The 19248-nt window shown below is 42.4% G+C and overlaps 1 protein-coding gene across 1 annotated transcript; it reads left to right on the top strand.

Moving 5' to 3' along the window:
• Positions 1-180: 180 nt before the first annotated feature.
• On the top strand, positions 181-17256 carry LOC125879200 (ras-related protein Rab-37-like). Its single transcript, XM_049560871.1, has 9 exons — positions 181-766; positions 3265-3375; positions 5362-5403; positions 7284-7350; positions 7564-7616; positions 8024-8089; positions 8897-8953; positions 9033-9109; positions 16539-17256. The coding sequence occupies exons 1-9, from the start codon at positions 656-658 to the stop codon at positions 16642-16644; spliced, it is 690 nt and encodes a 229-aa protein (XP_049416828.1). The 5' UTR covers positions 181-655; the 3' UTR covers positions 16645-17256.
• Positions 17257-19248: the final 1992 nt, after the last annotated feature.

Here is a 19248-nt window from a genome sequence, read left to right as displayed (position 1 = left end):
ATTTTACGCACCAGAATGAACAATATCTGAAGGAGAAAATGTCATGCTTTACATCAAGTATGTTTAAACTAATAGCTCACAGCTCAGCCTCTTCCCACCTCTCTTTCCTCCTCTCCTCTCTGACCCTCTCAATGATCGAGCACCACCTGTGGCGGATGAGTCAGCCATCAGCGCGCTTGACCCCCGCAGCTGTCATTGGGCACAATGTCAGCCTCAGAGACAGACTGATGTTCTCACTCACAAGAAACCCTGAGTGTTGTCGGAGCTGCCGACGTCCTCACGTGCTCAGTTAATCATCTGCCCACGCCAGGATGCAGAGAAATGTTTCCGCTTGTTTGTCATCACCGCGTTCTCTCCTGACTGGTGGATGTTAGACGCCGCCGCTGTTTGTTTTTCAAGTTTTGACCTGTCGCTTCCGTCTTTTTGACAGTGATTTTTTTCTTCTTCTTCTCCTTCTTCCTCTCTCCTCGGGAAGCGCCTGGTGATCATTTTGTGGCCACACGCAGTAATGCGAGCAGAGGGGCTGGAGGCTGGCGGAGACCGGGACTGATCTTCACACACACACCGTGCGCGTCTCTTTTCTTTCTTTGGACACATCTCGGAGAGATAACTGTGGTTTGGCTTTCTCAGCCCGCGCTCTCTTCTTGGCATTGCGATGTCCACAAGGAAGACATCGTTGACGGACAAGCAGGCTAAAAACGGGACGTCAAAATATGTGTTGGAGAGATGCGCTTCTATTAACGAGTATTATGATATTGCCTTCAAGGTGTGTATCTCCGTCCTTATCTTGTGTGTTGTTTTTCTTCTTTGTAGTGGAACAGGTGTCTAAATGTAGTTTTGACACAGAAACAACTGGGTGTACCTGCAGCAACAACATCTGGAGAATGAGTGAAAAGCATTAACTATCATGCATTCTCCTTATTAACCAGGCCTTTATCAGTGACTGTACACAGCAGACACTGATGCTTTAATGTGAAGCCTCTTTGAGCCTTTAAAATCTCTCGAGGTCGCTTTGTCCGCCCTTCTATACACGCAAATATTTGCTGAGGGTGTACTTGTTGCTCCCTCCCATTAAGTGTTGATTAAAGCAGCACGGGCACACCTGTAACTGTCTAATAAAAGAGCCACAGACAAAAGGCAAAGTTAAATTCAAGTTTAATTGCATTATTATCTGCACAGTGAAGCAGCCACTCACTATGGGAATATCTGCGCTGGGTGGATTGTATAATTACACACCCCTGTTGTTGTAATTATATTGATTAGTTTGGGACTGAAAAATGATGAGTTAAAATTACACAGTTGGCTCCAGCACCTTGAGTCCTCTCTCCTGAACAGTGTCACATGTTGGTGGCAGCTCAGACACACACAGTAGATCACAACACTTTCTGCGGTTGCCATATAATGAACTGAAATCTTAACCAAAATAAGACATTGCACAAGATTATCATCTGACTCCAACATCATGATCCCAGTTGTGAAATATATTCCTCACTTAAAGGAACAGTGTGTAAGATTTAGGGGGGTCTAGTGGCATCTAGCAGTGAGGATGCAGATTGCAGTTGATGCAGTTATCCGCAGAGGTCTTTCTGTCTCCAAAACAAATAGACCAAGTGATTGAAACTGGTAAAAACACTGAATACAGCAGGTTTGCGTTAAAAAATAAGTGGTCGCTGTTGTGACAGAGGTGTAGCTAAGTGTGGTGGCAGACGCAAAAATGTTAAAATGTGAATGGCCCTATGTAGGCCCTACCTGGTTTGTCTTTTCTGGGCTACTGTAGAAACATAGGCTTATGCTTCAGCATTCATTGGAGCCAGGCCCAGTGGTGAAAGGCAATTACTGGGCCCCAGTGCACGCTATTGTGCACATATCGTCTCGTCACATGATCAGAAACTTGACATTGGATAACATCAACATACATGTCACGCAGCAATCATCATCGCATATCTGTGTATAACAAAAAAATACCATCGAAAATAGGAAATTATTACTTTATTTGAACAATTTTTATGGTTGATTCACAGTTATAGAATCAGCATAACATTTTGTAATAGATGCTACTGACTATCTACAAAAAAGTAAAAGAAACATGATGGAGATGGGTTTGCCTTTTTTAAGTGCATGTCTATCAAGTGGCACTGTTTCTAATTTATTGATAGTTCGTCTTCCAACACAAGCATATTTTCAAGTTGGCAGTCACTCATACAGGCCCATTCTCCACCCAACCCATTGTTCAGTCTCTCTATGGGCCCCCCTGCCCTGTCTATATTAACGCCCCTGGCCAGGCCCCCAGGAACACTGCTCAGCCTTGCTTTCAGTTTATCCATTGGCCATTCGCAGTATTACAACAGCTAAAAAATCCCCTGTGGCCCAAAAACTTTTTCCCACAGATACGAGCATTGTAAAGAGACGTCTGTAAAACCATACACAGGGCACCTCAGACTGCGAACATTATGACCCTTTTTTATGAATGTTTGAGCCATGGTGGTTTTATATATTGTTAAAACTTTTGTAAAGTTGGAAAAGCAATGTTAAGTCTAGGAGCCAAGTGAGAACTCATGGGTGGGGCTAGAAACCTTTTTGGCATATGCACTATGCAAGTAACTCCATTGGAGTGAATAGGCGCCACCTTGGCAGCTGCTATCTAGTAATTATTATGCATCTATGGTTGCTGCCTGTGCAGGATTGCTAAGAGGATGTTCAGTTGTGCCACTCTGCTAAACTAGGCTACTCAGCCTACTAGCATAACAGTTTAGGCTAGCTGTTTTTATCCTCTATGATCATATCTACCTAATTTATGTGTGATAAATAACTATAATATTAGGTATTTATTACCAAGATGTTAATAATTCATTATAAATGTATTTCATTTACAGGAAACAACCACAGAGTACCAAAGTATATTTAGCTTTAGCAGCCAGCAGCTAACTTATCTAGCCAAATTTGGTGCTCTTGTTTTGACGCTTTGGTTTTGTCTTTGAAATATTCTTTTTAAATTCTATGTTAAAACAAGTCAGATTCTGTATTTTTACTAAACTAAAGAAAGCATACTTATTATATTATATTTCATCTCTGCCAGTATCTCCCTCCATATCCTACACACTGGACCTTTAATTGCAAAATCATTTATGCAACACACCCCTCAGCTTTAATTTCCTCTTCAGAGGAGATTGTAATTCTTATCTTATCATGTATGAACTGTCAGTCATGTCTTTGGCCCAGTGTAACCTGCTGTCCCTCTTCTCTGGTGGTGGGTTTATTCTTTAGGTGATGCTGCTGGGAGACTCGTCCGTGGGGAAGACATGCGTCTTGGTGCGCTTTAAAGATGGGGCATTTCTGGGAGGCAACTTTATAGCCACCGTTGGAATAGACTTTAGGGTGAGACAGAGATGCTGTTGAAGCGTCTCACATAATGACTCATTATTCATTATTTCTGTGTTTGTGTTATATGCTTGCTACTATCATGAGGAAATAGTCCTGAAAAACAATCCCTAATGATATTTACAAAGCAACAAGGGATCCACTTGTTAGAGTGACTGCGGACCAATTATCACCCTATTTCTGAGCGGAACACTTCGTCATTCTGAGATGATGGTGCCAAATGTACAAACCATCTCACCAATCAGTCAAGTTCACAGACCACTTGTGCTGCAAGGCTCTGCGGACTGCCTCATAAATGTCTTGGCAGGTGCCTGCCCACGTCTCTGTCTCCTGGAGAGATTGGCTGCAGCTCAGCTCGGTCCTGGAGGAGTCACACTGCTGACAGACGAGCTCCTAGTCACATACACCTCACGCACACGCACACACACACACACACACACACACACAGACCCACGCAGTGACTGTCACTGAATTTGGAGCAGATTTCTACTGTACAGCATCTCTTCCTCTGCTGGGTTGAACATGAAAACAGGCGGTGTGGAGCGAGTGTTTCGACCTCCTGTTTCCCTCCAATCATGGGAAAACACTCACACTAATGGCAAGTCAAGTAGGGGTGATTCGAGGAGGAAATTGTGTTGCATTAGCCTGAGTGATGTATTGTCTTCTTTGGATGGCGGTGTAGACATTAGGGAGCGTAATGGATGTCTGACAGATAGAGGTATATGGACGTTGTCTATTCAGAAGTGTCGACATGCAGTCTTACCACCACTCAGGCAAAAGCAACAAGTACTGCAGCCAGTCTCCATTCATAAAATGCATTACAAAAGGGAACACACACTGGTTTACACTTGCAGAAAACACGATGAGTTTAGTGTCACACTATTCATTCAGAAGAATGGCTCTTAATGCAAGCAATTACCATTTTCTGGCTTGTTATGAAGAGGAGCAAAGCTGCTTAGAAACAGAGTCGTCTGAGAAGAGCAGTTGAGTCAATATGCTGAGGTTGTCCTCCGTGCATGGATAGGCAGGCAGGCTGTTGTGGCAGCTTGTAACATGGCCGGTCTATTTTCGGCATGCTTCCTTGTAGCAGTTACTCAGCATGCAGGCTCCTCTCACGTCATAATTGAGGGAAAAATGGAAACCCATGGCAACTAATGCAGGGGTTGAACCATGTCCATTCTGGCAAGGCAGAGGATTCAGCAGGTGGCAGATTTAGCATTAACACTCTCTTTAGCTCTGTCTGCGTTTCTTTTGTTTTGTGCTTGTGCATTCACAGGAAAGGCAGGGGCTGTTTGTGTTGACCTGTCACTGATACGAGGTGATGAAGTGATTGAGGAAGTGCTGCAGAATATTTGCTAGTCGCACTTCCTTCATCTTTCTGTGGTGGTTTTTGCTGTGCAAGGCTGAATGCGGTTGTGACCTGGCTTGTTGCTGTAGCAGGTCATGAAAGCTTAATGAAATGTAAATGAAACAGAGTGTGAAGGAGCCTGTGTTTTTGTTCTTGTTGTTGCATGTTGGAGCATGCATGTTAAATTCTGCATATCACCTGAACCCGTATTTCCACTTCATTCTTAATCCAGCACATTCATCTGTCACACACGTCACCTTTTTTTTCTTGCGGGGTGCCTAAACTATTTTAAGCCAATCTTTTCTCTACAGGAAATCAGAGGGCACCCCTACGGGGCTCCAGGAAATTAACGGGGGAGTCAGTTGTTATGCTGCCAGTCGTCTTTCTCACTGTTGTGTAATTAAGTCTAATCCCAGGACCTTGTTGTTGTGTGGGTGTTGCAAATTACTTTCTCTGCCAGCATTCAAAGCCACTTTTAGTTGTCTTGTTTCTTTTACCACATGCTGAGTCTCTAAGCTTTTTTTAGTCTGCCGTGATGTTCGTCATTTATTTCTGTGCAGTTTTCACAACACTCCAGTCTTTAAAGCATATGGTGGGTTGACAGTCTCTCACAGCTCTTCTTCTCATGTCTGCAGAATAAAGTGGTGGATGTCGACAACCTCAAAGTCAAACTCCAGGTGAGAACACGGACATTTTCTCAAGATCTGAGTGTACATTACAGCACCAAATGACAAATCATGTCATGCATCTGTCAGCTGTTGACCTACATATTGACTCAACTGGTAGATCATGCAGAATCAGAAATAATCTGAAGAGTGATTTACAAATAATGGTTGATCTAAATATGCTTTATACTCACTTGAATGTCATTGTTTGCATTGTCAATCTGATCAAAGCCTGATATTGTAGTAATGTGAGCAACTGTGCAGGTTTATGTGCCAACTGAAAGCTGTCCATCTAAGTTACATTCCCGTCAATCATCATAACCACAAGGCTACTTAGTTTACGTTCTAGCACAACCAGTTTAACTGTTTTTATTCTCTATGACCAGAGCTACCTTATCTATGTGGGATAAGTAACTAAATTGCCAAGATGTTCATTAATTAGAAATTATATGTTTCATTTGTGTGAAACAACTAACAGTTCAGGCAGGACAACTTAAGCCATATAAAACTTTATTTCCATTTGCAATCATAAATTTGGCAGTATGGCTCTGTTCTGTGGCCTCTCTGCCTTTCCAAGGCCTATGTGGAATGTCTGAAGGCAGAGAGAGCACACCTCTCTGCCCTTCCATGTGCCTACATGGAAAGCCTAAGGGGTTATACACATGCTGCGTCTTTAACTGCCTGGAAAATGCAAGGTCAATTGCTGGGCGTTACTTTTGTGCCTTTTTGTGCCAGCTTTCAAGAGCGCTGTGGCAGGTTGCATCTGAGGCTGCTAAGCAAACTTAACAAGCACTGTATCATAGCCTGTTGACCTGAAATCCTGAGTGCAGAGCTGATCTTCTTCCAAGCGCTGTTTAGAAGTGTGTAGGCCTGTCATCCGTGGGACAGATGTAAAGCTCTGGGTAACCCTGTTCTAAAATGATCAACTTTTCCATGTTTACAGACTGATATTTACAGAAGAAGGTAAAGGGATCTGTCGGCTGTGATTGGTTGTTCCTCGTCACATGACATGCCGTGCGCACTGCTACGTTCCAAAAGTTAAACTTGGGGCACTCTGGCATTTGAGTGTGCCTGCTGCCCATCTACATTGAAAACAATTAATTTGAGGGCGCAAAAAAATTGCAGCATGTGTACAGTCCCTAAGGCAGAGAGAGCAATCCTCCCTGCCCTTCCATGCGCCTACATGGAAAACGTAAGGCAGGGAGAGCAAACTGCAAAGACCCCCGGGAACAGAACAGAGCAGCATCAATGACAAACAGAAATGACACTGATAAGTCAGACACAACATGAAAAGGAGGAGCTGGGGTGGAGGCACATTGCAAAGCAGCTTGCAGAGGAAGCAGCAACAGTAGGCAGGCCAGAGCAGTTTAAATAGGGCGCTCTGGATGAGATTAACCAATTGGTTTCATAGAAAGGAATCATGTGATTCATCAGCTGACTCCCTTCCATCTATCAGCAGCTCCATCAGTTGATTGGGCTGTTTGAGATCAGCTGATGTAGCTGGGATGTGAGCTGAGCTTGACATGGTGTCCTGCCTGAACTAATGCTATGCTCAATTTAGGGGCTACAGAAGTAGATTGTGCTAAAGCAGCTAGCATCTGACTCACCTGACCAGCATGTTTGAAGCAGCTAAAATGGCTCTGTTGCTTTGACAGTTTATGTTTTAGCTGTTTTCTTTAAAATAATACAGCTTATTTTTGTTCTATGTTAAAATAACACCAGATCCTGACTTGACTGACTAAATATATAGTTTTTATATTTCGGCTTTGTAAGGTGGTAGGCTATAATGGTATGTTTCTGCTTTTGGCTGCGGAGGTTTTGCAGTGTGGACTGTTCAGGATGTTCAGTTTTCCCACATTAGCTGCTGTGTAATTATGTGGTTTGTTACGCAGATCTGGGATACAGCTGGCCAAGAGAGATTCCGAAGCGTAACGCACGCCTACTACAGAGATGCCCAGGGTGACCTTTCCTTTTTATATTTCACTTCCTCATGCTCGCTATATTGTGTGTGTGTTAATGTGTGGGAGCGGGTGGTGTAGGTAAGGGTTGCCACCTGGCTGAGATGTTTACTTTTTATTATTGTGCATAGAAAGTGTGTGTGTAGGTGTCGATGTGTGTGTTGCATAAGACAGTGTGCAGAAAACAATAAAGTTGTTCTGTTTCCTTTCACAGCGCTACTTCTGCTTTATGATATCACCAGCAAGATGTCGTTTGACAATATCAGGGTAAGGCTGGATCAAATTACTTTTCCCTCCCACTCTCTTTCTCTTTCTCTCTTCTCTTTTCATTTTCACTTCCTAAAACCCTCTCAAGCTGAACGCCTCACTCTGTCTGTTTACATGCAAAGTACTTCGAGGACCTGCAACATTTTCTCACAGCCCTCTTTGGAAATGACATGATGTTATCGTTTGCTTCGCTACACAGTCCCCAGTTTCAGTAATGAAAAGCAATAAAAGTGTTCAAGGATAAGAGTGACTCAGTCTCACTGTGATTGATTGGAGGACGGTGATAATGCATGGCTCAGGAGGAGAGCAGAAAATGCAGACTTTAAGTGGTGGTATTTGTTTTGTTTATGGACCAATCTCTCCTTCTCCTCCCCTCCTGTATCTGTCTGTCTTGTATACTTTGAAAGGCTTGGCTGACTGAAATACATGAGTATGCCCAGAAGGATGTGGTCATCATGTTGCTCGGCAACAAGGTGAGCAAAGCTTCCTTTTTTTGCATTACATAAAAAAAGATCAGGAGGATAACTGGTCTCTCAATTTTAACACGCTCTTATCACACTCAGGCAGACATGTGAATGCTTAAGAGCCAGAAAACGCCTCAACCATGCAGCACATGCATGAATGCAAACTCTCAGTCGCTTAACATTTACAAGTGAGACGCAGTCTTAAATGTGTTTGTGTGTCTTCATTGATTTATGTTTTGGTCTGTGAGGAGAATTTCCCTGCGGTGAAAATAAAGTCGGTCCATTTACAGAATCGTCCACATCAACACATTAATTTCTTACCCATTACCCAGTGTTATTTGATCATTATGACTGAGGATACAAACAAAGCCCGCCACAGAAATGACTTATCACTTCACTTCAAGCTTCCCTTGTACGTAACCATTTCCTTCCCAGTGCTGCTGGTGATGAAAATGAAAATGTTATGTCTCATTGCAACCAGCAGTCACAGCTGATATATTTCTAAGCTCCCTCTGGTGGCTCAGAGAGGACCCAACCTTCTCCAGGGTCAGAGATGTCACACAGCAGCAGCTCAGATCATTTGCTTTGAGAGCAGCAGGACTGCCGGCATCAGTCTATGGGAGTGCTGCTCTTTTTCTAGAGGTGGAGTTTCTGACATCTCATCAGTCTGGAGGAGCTCTGGCACAGAGGCTGGCGGCAGAGATGAGGACGTGCCAGTTGACACGATGGTGCATCAGCTGTAGCTAATGGCGTGGTGAAACTGTGACCCTTCACCTCCGCTGTGATGACTTGTTTTCTCTCTCTGCTGTCTTACAGTCAGACATGGCTGCAGAGAGGGTCGTGAAGACGGAGGATGGAGAGAAGCTGGCAAAGGTAATGTATGATGGCTCCATGGGGTCATATTCTCAAGAGGAGACAGTCCACTCACTCTTCTAATGTTTTTCCATCATAGGAATATGGTGTACCATTTATGGAGACGAGTGCGAAGACAGGAGTCAATGTGGAGCTGGCCTTTCTCGCTATAGCAAAGTAAGTCCTAAAGCTGCATGAATCAATATTTTTATATTAGCAGTGGATGAAGTGACTAAGTGTAATGTATAAGATGTAGCTCAGAGTCACCACCTGACTCTGCAGTTCTCTTCAGCAATGCAGAGCATTTCTTTAAGCTCTTAGTTTTGGCTTTCCAGTCCAAACTGCTACTGTTTTTGTTCACTCTCACTGCTGTCATCATTGTTTCCAGCATCAGCAGAGAGCTCATGCAGACAGTCAAAAGTAGGGACTAGCTGCTAAACACCGTGGAGAATATAGCAGCTAAAATATATTTCCGTTTGGAGGTGGTAGGGACCAAAAACAGAGCTAAAAGAGAATAAATATTGGACTGACATTTATCAATAGGCCAGAAACACAACTCTAAATCAATGCTAACGTTACTATGTGTCTGCTGGATGTGTAAAGAGGCTTTCTGCGCTTTCATGCGGCCAAAAAAAATATTAATGCAGGTTGAAGAGTTTCATGATCAGATGCTAATTTACCCTGCAATTAATAAACGTGTAGCCGTCTTGCTCCCCCTCTGAGTTCCCCAGCACAGACGCACAGATTCAGCACAAAAGATGCCATACTTTTATTTTCTGTGGCCCAGCACACAACAACAACAAAATCAGTCCCCAACATGTGCCCGTGGCTGCTACAGCTCCACCACTACATCTGGTGTCGTCGTCGACGTCTTTCACTCCATTCAGTTTTAAACTAAAACCTCAGGCAGTGTCCTTCTCCTCGGTCTGGGCTGCACTCATCTGAGGGCCAGCACACTGCTGCATGAAAAAGGGAGAGATGTAATCAGCACAAACCAGCAGCAGCTGTTACGATCAACTCACCTGGTGCTGCTCTCATGAGCCATCCTCCCACATCTGTCCCCAGCATCTTACTACTGACCACACACACCTCCACAACATAAAAAAAAATAACAAAATTAAAAATGAGGAAATTTGATTTCCTTGGTTCCAGTTAAGTGATTCTGTTCTTTGTGGCAACAGTTTAACACTTTGAAGCTGCAAGCAACATCACTGTTCTTCTGTTTTCAGACGCCTTCCTTTCACAAGTATTTAAATCTTTGAACCTGAGCAAATTGGTGCTATTTCTTTCAAAAACATGAGAAAAAAAAGGCGATGAGCAACTCGGTAAAAATTTTCCACACACACAAAAAAAGATAATAATGGAAAAGTATTTTTAAAAAGCTGGGGGGGGGGGATATTTATCATTATTATATATTTAGAATTATGTTACAGAATTATTATAAATTTGAGCTCCTTTTGGAGATCATTTCCTTATTTTATTTATTTTTTACTTTTACTTTTTTCCCTCTCTTTTTTCCCCACTAATTTTCTTGTTTTTAATTTTCTCTCTTTACTAATTTCTTGCTTATTTTTGGGGTAGTTTATTCTACAGTTGCTCACTGCCTTCTTCCCATGTTTTTGAAAGAAACCAAGCTGATTTTGCTGAGGTTTCAAAGGGTTAAGGAAGAGCTGTGTTTACATGCCCTCCTGCACAAAGTGAGGGCCTTAAATTAGGGGTGGGTGGTACCACAAAATTCGGTCTGATACCAAGTGATACAGGGCCAGAATCACCAATACTGATACTGATACCCTTAATGATTAAAAGCAGCATATGTACTTTCCTGTAAAGGTGAGCAGTGTGTCGTGATTTATGAGGTGAATAATTAGTTACAGCTAATAATGACTACTTACAGTTTGAAAATGTAAAATTTACCACTGCTGAAGATCTGATTTGACTAAAATAGTTTCACGACAATATACGTGGATATTCCTCCTCTGAGCCTCTGAAAAGACCGTTGACTCTTGTCTCGTCTGTGTGTCAGGGGTCTGGATGCTGACACATTTCCCTCCTCCTCCGTTGTTTTGTGTCACAGCACCAAGGTCTCTTACTCATGCTTTTTAACTCTTTTTTTTTTTCGTTCAGCCATCTCTGCAATTATGAATCGGATTAAACTAGTCACGATGTGCACTGCAGTGCAACACATATATGTTGTTTGAGTACACACAAAATGACAACAACAACAGGGGCGTAAATATAGACAGTGCAGGCCCTGGGGTGGAGGGGCCTGTAGAGAGAACAGGCCCTTGCAGGTGATTCAGATTGTCACCTTGGAAATATTCCTGTATTCAAAGTTAAATGATAACAAAAAGATTATTATTCATTTAAATATGGTACCATTTGCTATATATGTCCTCAAAAAGGCAAAAACCATCTGTCATGGTTCTCTGTTTTCTTTTTATTGTTTAAAAAATGCTTTTTTTCTATATAAGCTATAAAAACTAAAAATATACTATAAAAACTATTCAATTAAGTAATGAAATTCTTACTTTCTTTGATATTTTTGTCAGATATGCATTGACGACTGCTGGGAAATCTCTAAGTCGATGTTGTACAATGTCAAGCCTTTATTTGTCAAGACACTACATGCAGGATAGCGTGCACTAGGGCCTGTCGTAACTTCCTTATGCAGCTGGTGGAGAAGCAAAGAGTACATGCAGCTGGCGTGTCTGTGACAACAGAGCAGTGTTTACACATGCAGTTATAGTCTTGAAATACAAATTTGTACAATGTTGAGGAGAGAAACTGATCTCTCTTTTGGTATCAGTGCTGTTGGCCACTTCAAAATGAAAACGTAGTATCTGTATTATCAATATTTTGGTATTGATCCACCCACCCCAACCATAAGTAACTTTTTTAAACTTGTGTGGATGAATTTGACTGTCCTGCACAGAGCCCTTACCTCAGTCCTATATAACATAGCAAGGATAAACTTGAACGCTGACTTTGAGTTAGACAACCTTTATTATCAAAACAACACAAAAAATGATCAAACACAAACTGGAGATGGACTCACTAAGAAGACTCTCAGACTCAGATGAAAGTTCAGGGTTTTTAATCAGGCCAAGGTCAGTACAAGGGTCAGTCACACAGGCAAAAGTATCTGAAAAGAACTTGCAAAAAGGGTCAAAAAGACACACAGAGGGAACACTAGGGAAACAATAGAACTCTTACTCAAGGGTCAAGACGATCTGGTAACAAACAAGGGGAAGACAGAGGCTTATATCAACTTAGACAAGGGAGACAATGAGACACAGGTGAAACACATTGGGGCGGGGCAAGAAATCACAAAGGAGGGAAACTTGACAGGACGTTGGATCTGCAATGAGATGAGACAGTAGTTATTAAAATAAAACAGAAAACACAGGGATGATAAATGAACATGAATCTAGGTAACTTGACGGACCATGACAAAAAAATGGCGAAAAAGTTTTTCAAAAATCTGTTTGGAGCCACAATACGTATTTGTGCCTTATTGTAACGGTAACATATTTAATTCCTACATTCCCAATAGGTCTAAATGAGCATTTATTAATATGTTTTACAAAAAAGTAGCTACTCTGCAGAGGGCTATTTATGGTTATTTGGCACTTAACATGCTGGTCTTCTGTGGCAGCACTTATATATAGCTTTGCTTTATATTCAAAGTTCAGTCTTTTTGGACTGATATCTGCAGCATTATGTCAGAGGTCATGAACACTGTGATCAAGCCAGAGCCTCTGCTCATTATTCTCGGAATATCTGAGACCTTCAGAAAGCTTAATGCCACACAGCAGAGTTTTCTCTCTTATCCCCTCATAACGGCAAAGAAATTAATTCTCATTTTATGGAACTGTCCCTACCTCTGAGATTTAACTAACACACTCCATTTGGAAAGGATAAGATGTGCCCTGAAAGATGGGCTCCAACAATTCAATAAAATCTGGAAACCCCTCATATCATACCTTGAAGCCACACACCTAGCACAACAGTCCAAACCGCAGCACACACTGTACAACAACTGAGATGACTGAAGATTGATGGGTCTCTGTGGGTGGAGGGAGGTGGGAGGAGTGGAGAAGTGGTGTGGGTATGGGAGGGTAGGCCTGTGATTATGGGGAAAATGGTCAGCTTGCTTGCAATTGCACTTTATTTTTTACTACCTTATTCAGTCTTACCTTTGTGCCTATTACAACATTTGATTTCCTTTAAATCTCAGAGTGTCAGGCACAACGGTAATGTTCAGAAACATTAGCCTTAAATGTAGATGTGGAATCCATCTGCTCAATAAAAGATATATATATATATATATAAAAAAAAAACATTTTCCTTTTTGGTTTTAGAATCAAAATCTAGCCTCACTCAGGAGACATAAGACTAGCCATCGCTATTCAGATTCTGTAAAGTTTAGGAAAAGGTCCCAGACAGTGGACGTATGAGGTACATAGTTGGCGAGATGTTACACATTTATACAACTGGAAAATTCATTCATTCATTCATTCATCTTCTAACCGCTTCATCCTCTTGAGGGTCGTGGGGGGGCTGGAGCCTATCCCAGCTACATCGGGCGAGAGGCAGGGTACACCCTGGACAGGTCGCCAGACTATCGCAGGGCTGACACATAGAGACAAACAACCATTCACGCTCACATTCACACCTACGGACAATTTAGAGTCACCAATTAACCTAGTCCCCAATCTGCATGTCTTTGGACTGTGGGAGGAAGCCGGAGTGCCCGAAGAGAACCCACGTTGACACGGGGAGAACATGCAAACTCCACACAGAAGGGCTTCCACGCCCGGGATCGAACCGGCAACCCTCTTGCTGTGAGGCGAGAGTGCTAACCACCACACCACCGTGACGCCCCAACTGGAAAATGTAAGAATTATTTTAGGGCTACTAAAATGATAGATGAAAATTGCGTGTTAAAAAATAACACATTCATTCCCATAACATTTTCGGTCAAATCTACAGGAAGCCACTGGAGAAGAGCGTTGCCTACCCTTGAGTCAAACTTTAATAGGACTGCCCCCGACTAAGAATTTTCCTAGTCAACCAATTGTTGCGATTTAGGGCCATTAGTCAACTAGTCACCTGCATGTTTACAATATTAGTTTAATTATTAAATGATATATTTTGGGCGGGGCAACACAATGGTTTGAGTTGAAGGTGTGAGAAAGAATAGTATCAGTAACATTGTTAACACTGTGCTACATTACAGAGAAATACAAAACCGTACTAATGAACCTTCATTAATATAGGCCTATATTTTATCTACAAGTGCACGTCACACACTGAGCGAGCCGCCTGTTAATGACGCTGTGGGCTAATGGGCATGTAGCTACTTCCATGTTTCAGATGATACGTCATGTTTGTAGTCGACCAATGAAGATGAGTTTACATATCACCTTGGGTTCGTCCTTCACCTTCTTAAAATGATCCCACACTTTGGATTTCCTGCCCGGCATGTTATTAACTAGCCTGTGGAATAACTGCAGGTACCAGCCCTGGAAATTAACCTGACTCCTGTCTGACTGCTTGGCGTGGTCACTTCCTGTATCTGTCCTGTCAAACGAAATTCCCACATAGTCCAGTCACATAGGCTTTGATTTATTTTGACAAGGCACAGCTCCTAACAGAGTTTCACGTTTTTTGTTTTGTTTTGTTTTTCTACGACTAAGAGACCAATGAAATCTTGCCGACTAATGACCTTTCTGGTCGACTATGGTTTGGTCAACTAAGGCAACCCTTGACTCTATTGCCTGACATCAGAGCCCAGCCTCACAATAACACTCTTGTTGTTAGGTTTTGGTTTCTGGCTGCACCCCAAAGCAGAGACCAACGCAGGTGTATGGAAACAAAAGAGTTTATTGGTCAAGGACAAAGAAAATTGCAGGTAGTGGAGGCAGGGAGACGGCTGGCTAGGGGATTGTCCATTGGTGGACAGAGGTAACACGAGGGCTGAGCACATGTAAAAACACTCCGGTACTGTAAATGTTGAGACTGGCAATTGTGAGGATCATGGTAGCCTTTGGAAAACAGGGCAAAAATACAAGTAATCACAGAAATGCACAAGGCACAAAAAAACTCAAGGAAGAAATCACTAGAGAAGCAACACTGGAAAAGAGTACACTTGGCATTACAGACACAGATGGAATTACCTGGAAGAGCAGTGGAATGAAGACCGGGTATATGTAGTTGATGAGCCCAGTGGAAACAGGTGTGCCTCATCAGCTGCAGTGGGAAGAGCCAGCCACGCCCCCTGCCACACACAAGTCTGGCAGGAAACAGAAACAGCGAGAGAATAAGAGAAAACCTGTGCAGTTGAAGCTGATTTATTAATGTCTGTAGTCTTAGAATAAAACGCTCAACAGTCACATAGGCTATGGGTGGGGATGCCTGGGTGTCCACTTACTTTTGGCCATTTCATTCTAGTATTCAATGTAGTACAAGTTAACACAATGCATGAAGTGTGTAGCTACTTAAATATCCCTGAAGGATGGAGGTATTTTTATTTTAGACATGATTGGTTAATCAGTTTGTGTGTCTTTATTCTGAGCTCTAAATCAAGGTCTGTTCACATTGTGGTTATAAAATGCTTCAAAGACACGACAGGTGGCAAGTCTGTAGAGTAGGCCTTTCTCTACACCCCACCACCCACCTAAATGAGAGAAAACGACAATGAGTAAAAGGAAATTAACAGCAAAGAAAGAAAGAAAGAAAGAAAGAAAGAAAGAAAGCGAGTACGCTTCTCACAGAGAAGTTATTTGCACTTTTCTTATTTCCAGAGTCATCTACAAGTGATCCCCAAAACAAATATTTTACGCTTCAAAGGCTACATCTTCTTTTATGTAGTTCTTGGTGGTAAGAAAATTAATGTTTCTACAGATGGTATTGAAAGTGCACCTTTCTCTGCTCGTAGTAGAAAAACCAAAATTAATTTCCAGTTGAATTGGGGTCGTGCCTCTGGAGCATGACCTCATAGTCTTCCTCTGAGGTTCCACATAAAGGGTTTGTATTTTAATCTGCTTCATGCACACAGACTTACTCTGCTCTTCTTCTCTGGGTGTTTCTATACTTTTTTTTGACTTGACATCAACACTTATGAGCCTCCCTGTGATTTCTGCTACTAATACACTCTAATGGTTTTTGGCTAATTTCTTGTTTGTTCCTGTTGACTCGTTATAATGGCATTCTGCATGTTTGAGGCTCCCGGTAGATCTTAACATTAACTGTGTAATTTCTACCTCTGACTTCCTTGTGCACACATACCTTTTCTTATTGAAAGGCAGGAATTTTAAAAACGGATTGATAATGACTGATTGTGCAGCACGTTCCCAGAGCTGTGGAAGAAAGTGATGTGGGTGATTTGCTATCTTCATGTGTATTTCAAGTGCAAGTTAGATTAAGTGATTCATGCCAGAGGCATTTTGATTAAATCTGAGTACAGATAGATGTTTCTCTCCCTCGCTCGCTTGCTGTTTTATTCCTCTTCCCTTCTCATTTTCTTGATTTGCTCACCCTGTCTGTGCTCCATCCCACACATCCACCCCCTCTGTTTCTAACTTCCTGTGTCTCTCTCCATCAGGGAGCTGAAGCACAGAGCGACACAGCAGCCAAACGAGCCCAAGTTCCAGATACACGACTACATCGAGTCTCAGAAGCAAAAGTCTGGCTGCTGCGGCCATATGTAGCTGATCCTGATTACCAGGCAGAGAGAGACACACAGAGAGAGATGGAGAGAGGGAGTTAGGAGTGGGAACGAGGTAAACAAAAAAAAAAACAACAAAAAAACAAGAAGTCTGCTGTCTTATGAAAAGCCAATCCCAGCACCAAATCTGAGAAGCGGACGACCTCGTCTTCTCCACTGAGCCTTTAGCTTGAATGGAAATCTGGATTGGCTGCCATCCCTTTTCTGAAATGTGAATTTAAAGCTCTTTTATGTCATGCGTAGAAATGTTTGTGGTCTTTGTGGTGACAGTTGTATCAAACTACAAGTCAGGAGTTACAATCTGAAATGCTATATCCATCTGCAGGGACTAACAGAAAACATTTGTCATTCTACTCTCATAGCTGCAAACTCAAAATCCCTCAGTGTTGGATTCAAGATATGGTTCCCTTGTGATTTATGTAGATATAGAGGTTTTTTTTTATTATATGGGTGAAGAAGCATCTGTGCTTTGCCTGGGCAGAAATATTGCACTCAAAACTACTCCCTCAAAGTCTGCTTGAATCCACAGTGTCAGTACCAAGTATCTAAATATCTTGTTCAGCTCTGAATAAAGTACAATTATCAGCAGGCCAAAGGCTGAGAGGCATTTTCAGCGTCATTTCTCAGCACTTGCTAACACTGCCAGCAGGGGTCAGTATCAAGCAGCAACCTCCAGGGCTGAAAATTGCAGTCTCCCATGAATGCCACTCAGCCTTGCATCCTATTTTCCCCTGTGGCTACTCGTGGTATTGCAGCAAAAAAATTAAAAGACATATCTGTAAAATTGTTGACACCTTGAACTGCAAACAAGGTCAATTATGACCTTTTTGATTAGGAATTTTTGATCCATGATGGTTTTATATTTGTAAAACTTTTCTCGAGCCAAAAAAAGGCGATTAAAAGAGATAAAAAAAACTGCAGATTTTGGTGAGCTGCACGTCATGGAAGTCAACCCAGGAGCTAGAAACTTTTCTTGAACAATTATCATTGGACTGGATAGGCACCATCTTTGGGTCCTGTATCTAGTCATTACAAGAAAATGAAGCCAACGCAGAAGTTCCAAAAACTGCACATCCTTGAAGGTGGCTCCAACAGCGAGTCAATCCCCATAAACCCCAATGTTAAAATGCCAGAAAAAAACATGATTACAGCCTGGTACAAAAAATTGTTTTGGTCTCTTTAGCTAATGTCCCTGCTCATGACGATTGTACTGGGGTTGAATTTCTATATAACTCACCTATTTAAATTTCAACACACTTAACGAACTTGATTCTACCTGGTTTTAACATGTGTTGTGGTGATCTGAACACAAGTGAACAGCCAAGACAGATCTCTCTTCATATCTGTGTCTATCATGCATCTCCAACTGACCACTTGTTTTCAGATTTCGTTACTGCTTACGTCACTTATTCTAGAGGGTAAAACGTCCCTGTACACATTTTAAGTGCTACATTGTAGGCAGCTGGACTCGCTTGAGTCTCTTGAAGACGTTTCGCCTCTCATCTAAGAGGCTTTTTCAGTTCTAACGGACTGATGCAGAGTTGCAGGCTTTAAACTGTGTGTGGGTGTGAGCCCTTGCAGAGTCGTTGAGGTCACATGTGAGCTCAGAGTTTCAGAGTCATTAGAGTCAGATGGGTCCAGGTGCGAATGGGTGTTAAGTCATCTGGAGAGGGATCCCAAGACTGCATTGTAGGTGGGTAATACTGTAAATGATGTCGTAGGCCACCCCTCTGTTTAAGGAAGATCATTCCAGTTTGATGTAGATGGCTTCTTTCGCCCCTTTCAAATCGTCTTCTCTGGCTAAGATGTGTACATTTCTGTCCCTGAAAGAATATCCCTTGTCCTTTAGATGTACAGTAAATGGACAGCTGAGTCTTGGTCCCAAGGAGCTGGCTCTCCTGTGCAGTGCCACGTGCCTGTGGAGTGGTTGTTTTGTCCAGTTGCCTACGATATAGCACTTACGATTACCATGACCTGGATGACTGAGAATCTTTACCAACATGCCCTGTGCACAGTTATTATATCCACACGTTGCTAGCTGCTGGCCAGCATACTCGCTAGTCGCATTAGCGGTTGTGTTGATACAGCAGAATTTAACACATAGGGCGAAACAAAGGATGGTCATGCAACACTTCGTCCAACTAGTTGTATAATGAGCAAGTTATAGAGCATTAGCACGCTGTTACCAAAACAACCACAATGTCCTCCACTGAGGATGTAATCCTGTTACGTGCTTATCGGCGACACATCAGGATGTATTAGCATTTACACTACAAAAGATATGTGATCAAGTGCGTCCCAGACCACCTGGTTTGAGTCATTGAATGCGCCGTCCACTTGTGATCAGATCACCCAGGAGGACGCATGTTAGTACCATCTGTAAACAAGCTCTATGAGACAGCTCCACCCTCTTGCCTAAATAAGGTCACTTCTGCCTCCATAAAAAAACAAGATGCCAAACTTGAGAACCTCATCAAAACAGGAGTCCGGAAACCAGTGGGTGACGTCACAGTGGCTACGTCCATTATTTTTATACGTAATAGACCGTGGAGTCTTGCCTGTTTTGTCAGGGTAAGGAGAGCAAAGA

The sequence above is a fragment of the Epinephelus fuscoguttatus genome, linkage group LG19, assembly GCF_011397635.1.
Source record: "Epinephelus fuscoguttatus linkage group LG19, E.fuscoguttatus.final_Chr_v1".
Classification (NCBI taxonomy): Eukaryota; Metazoa; Chordata; class Actinopteri; order Perciformes; family Serranidae; genus Epinephelus; species Epinephelus fuscoguttatus.
The sequence above is the reverse complement of the archived record's forward strand: the minus strand, read 5'-3'. Positions and strand labels throughout refer to the sequence as shown.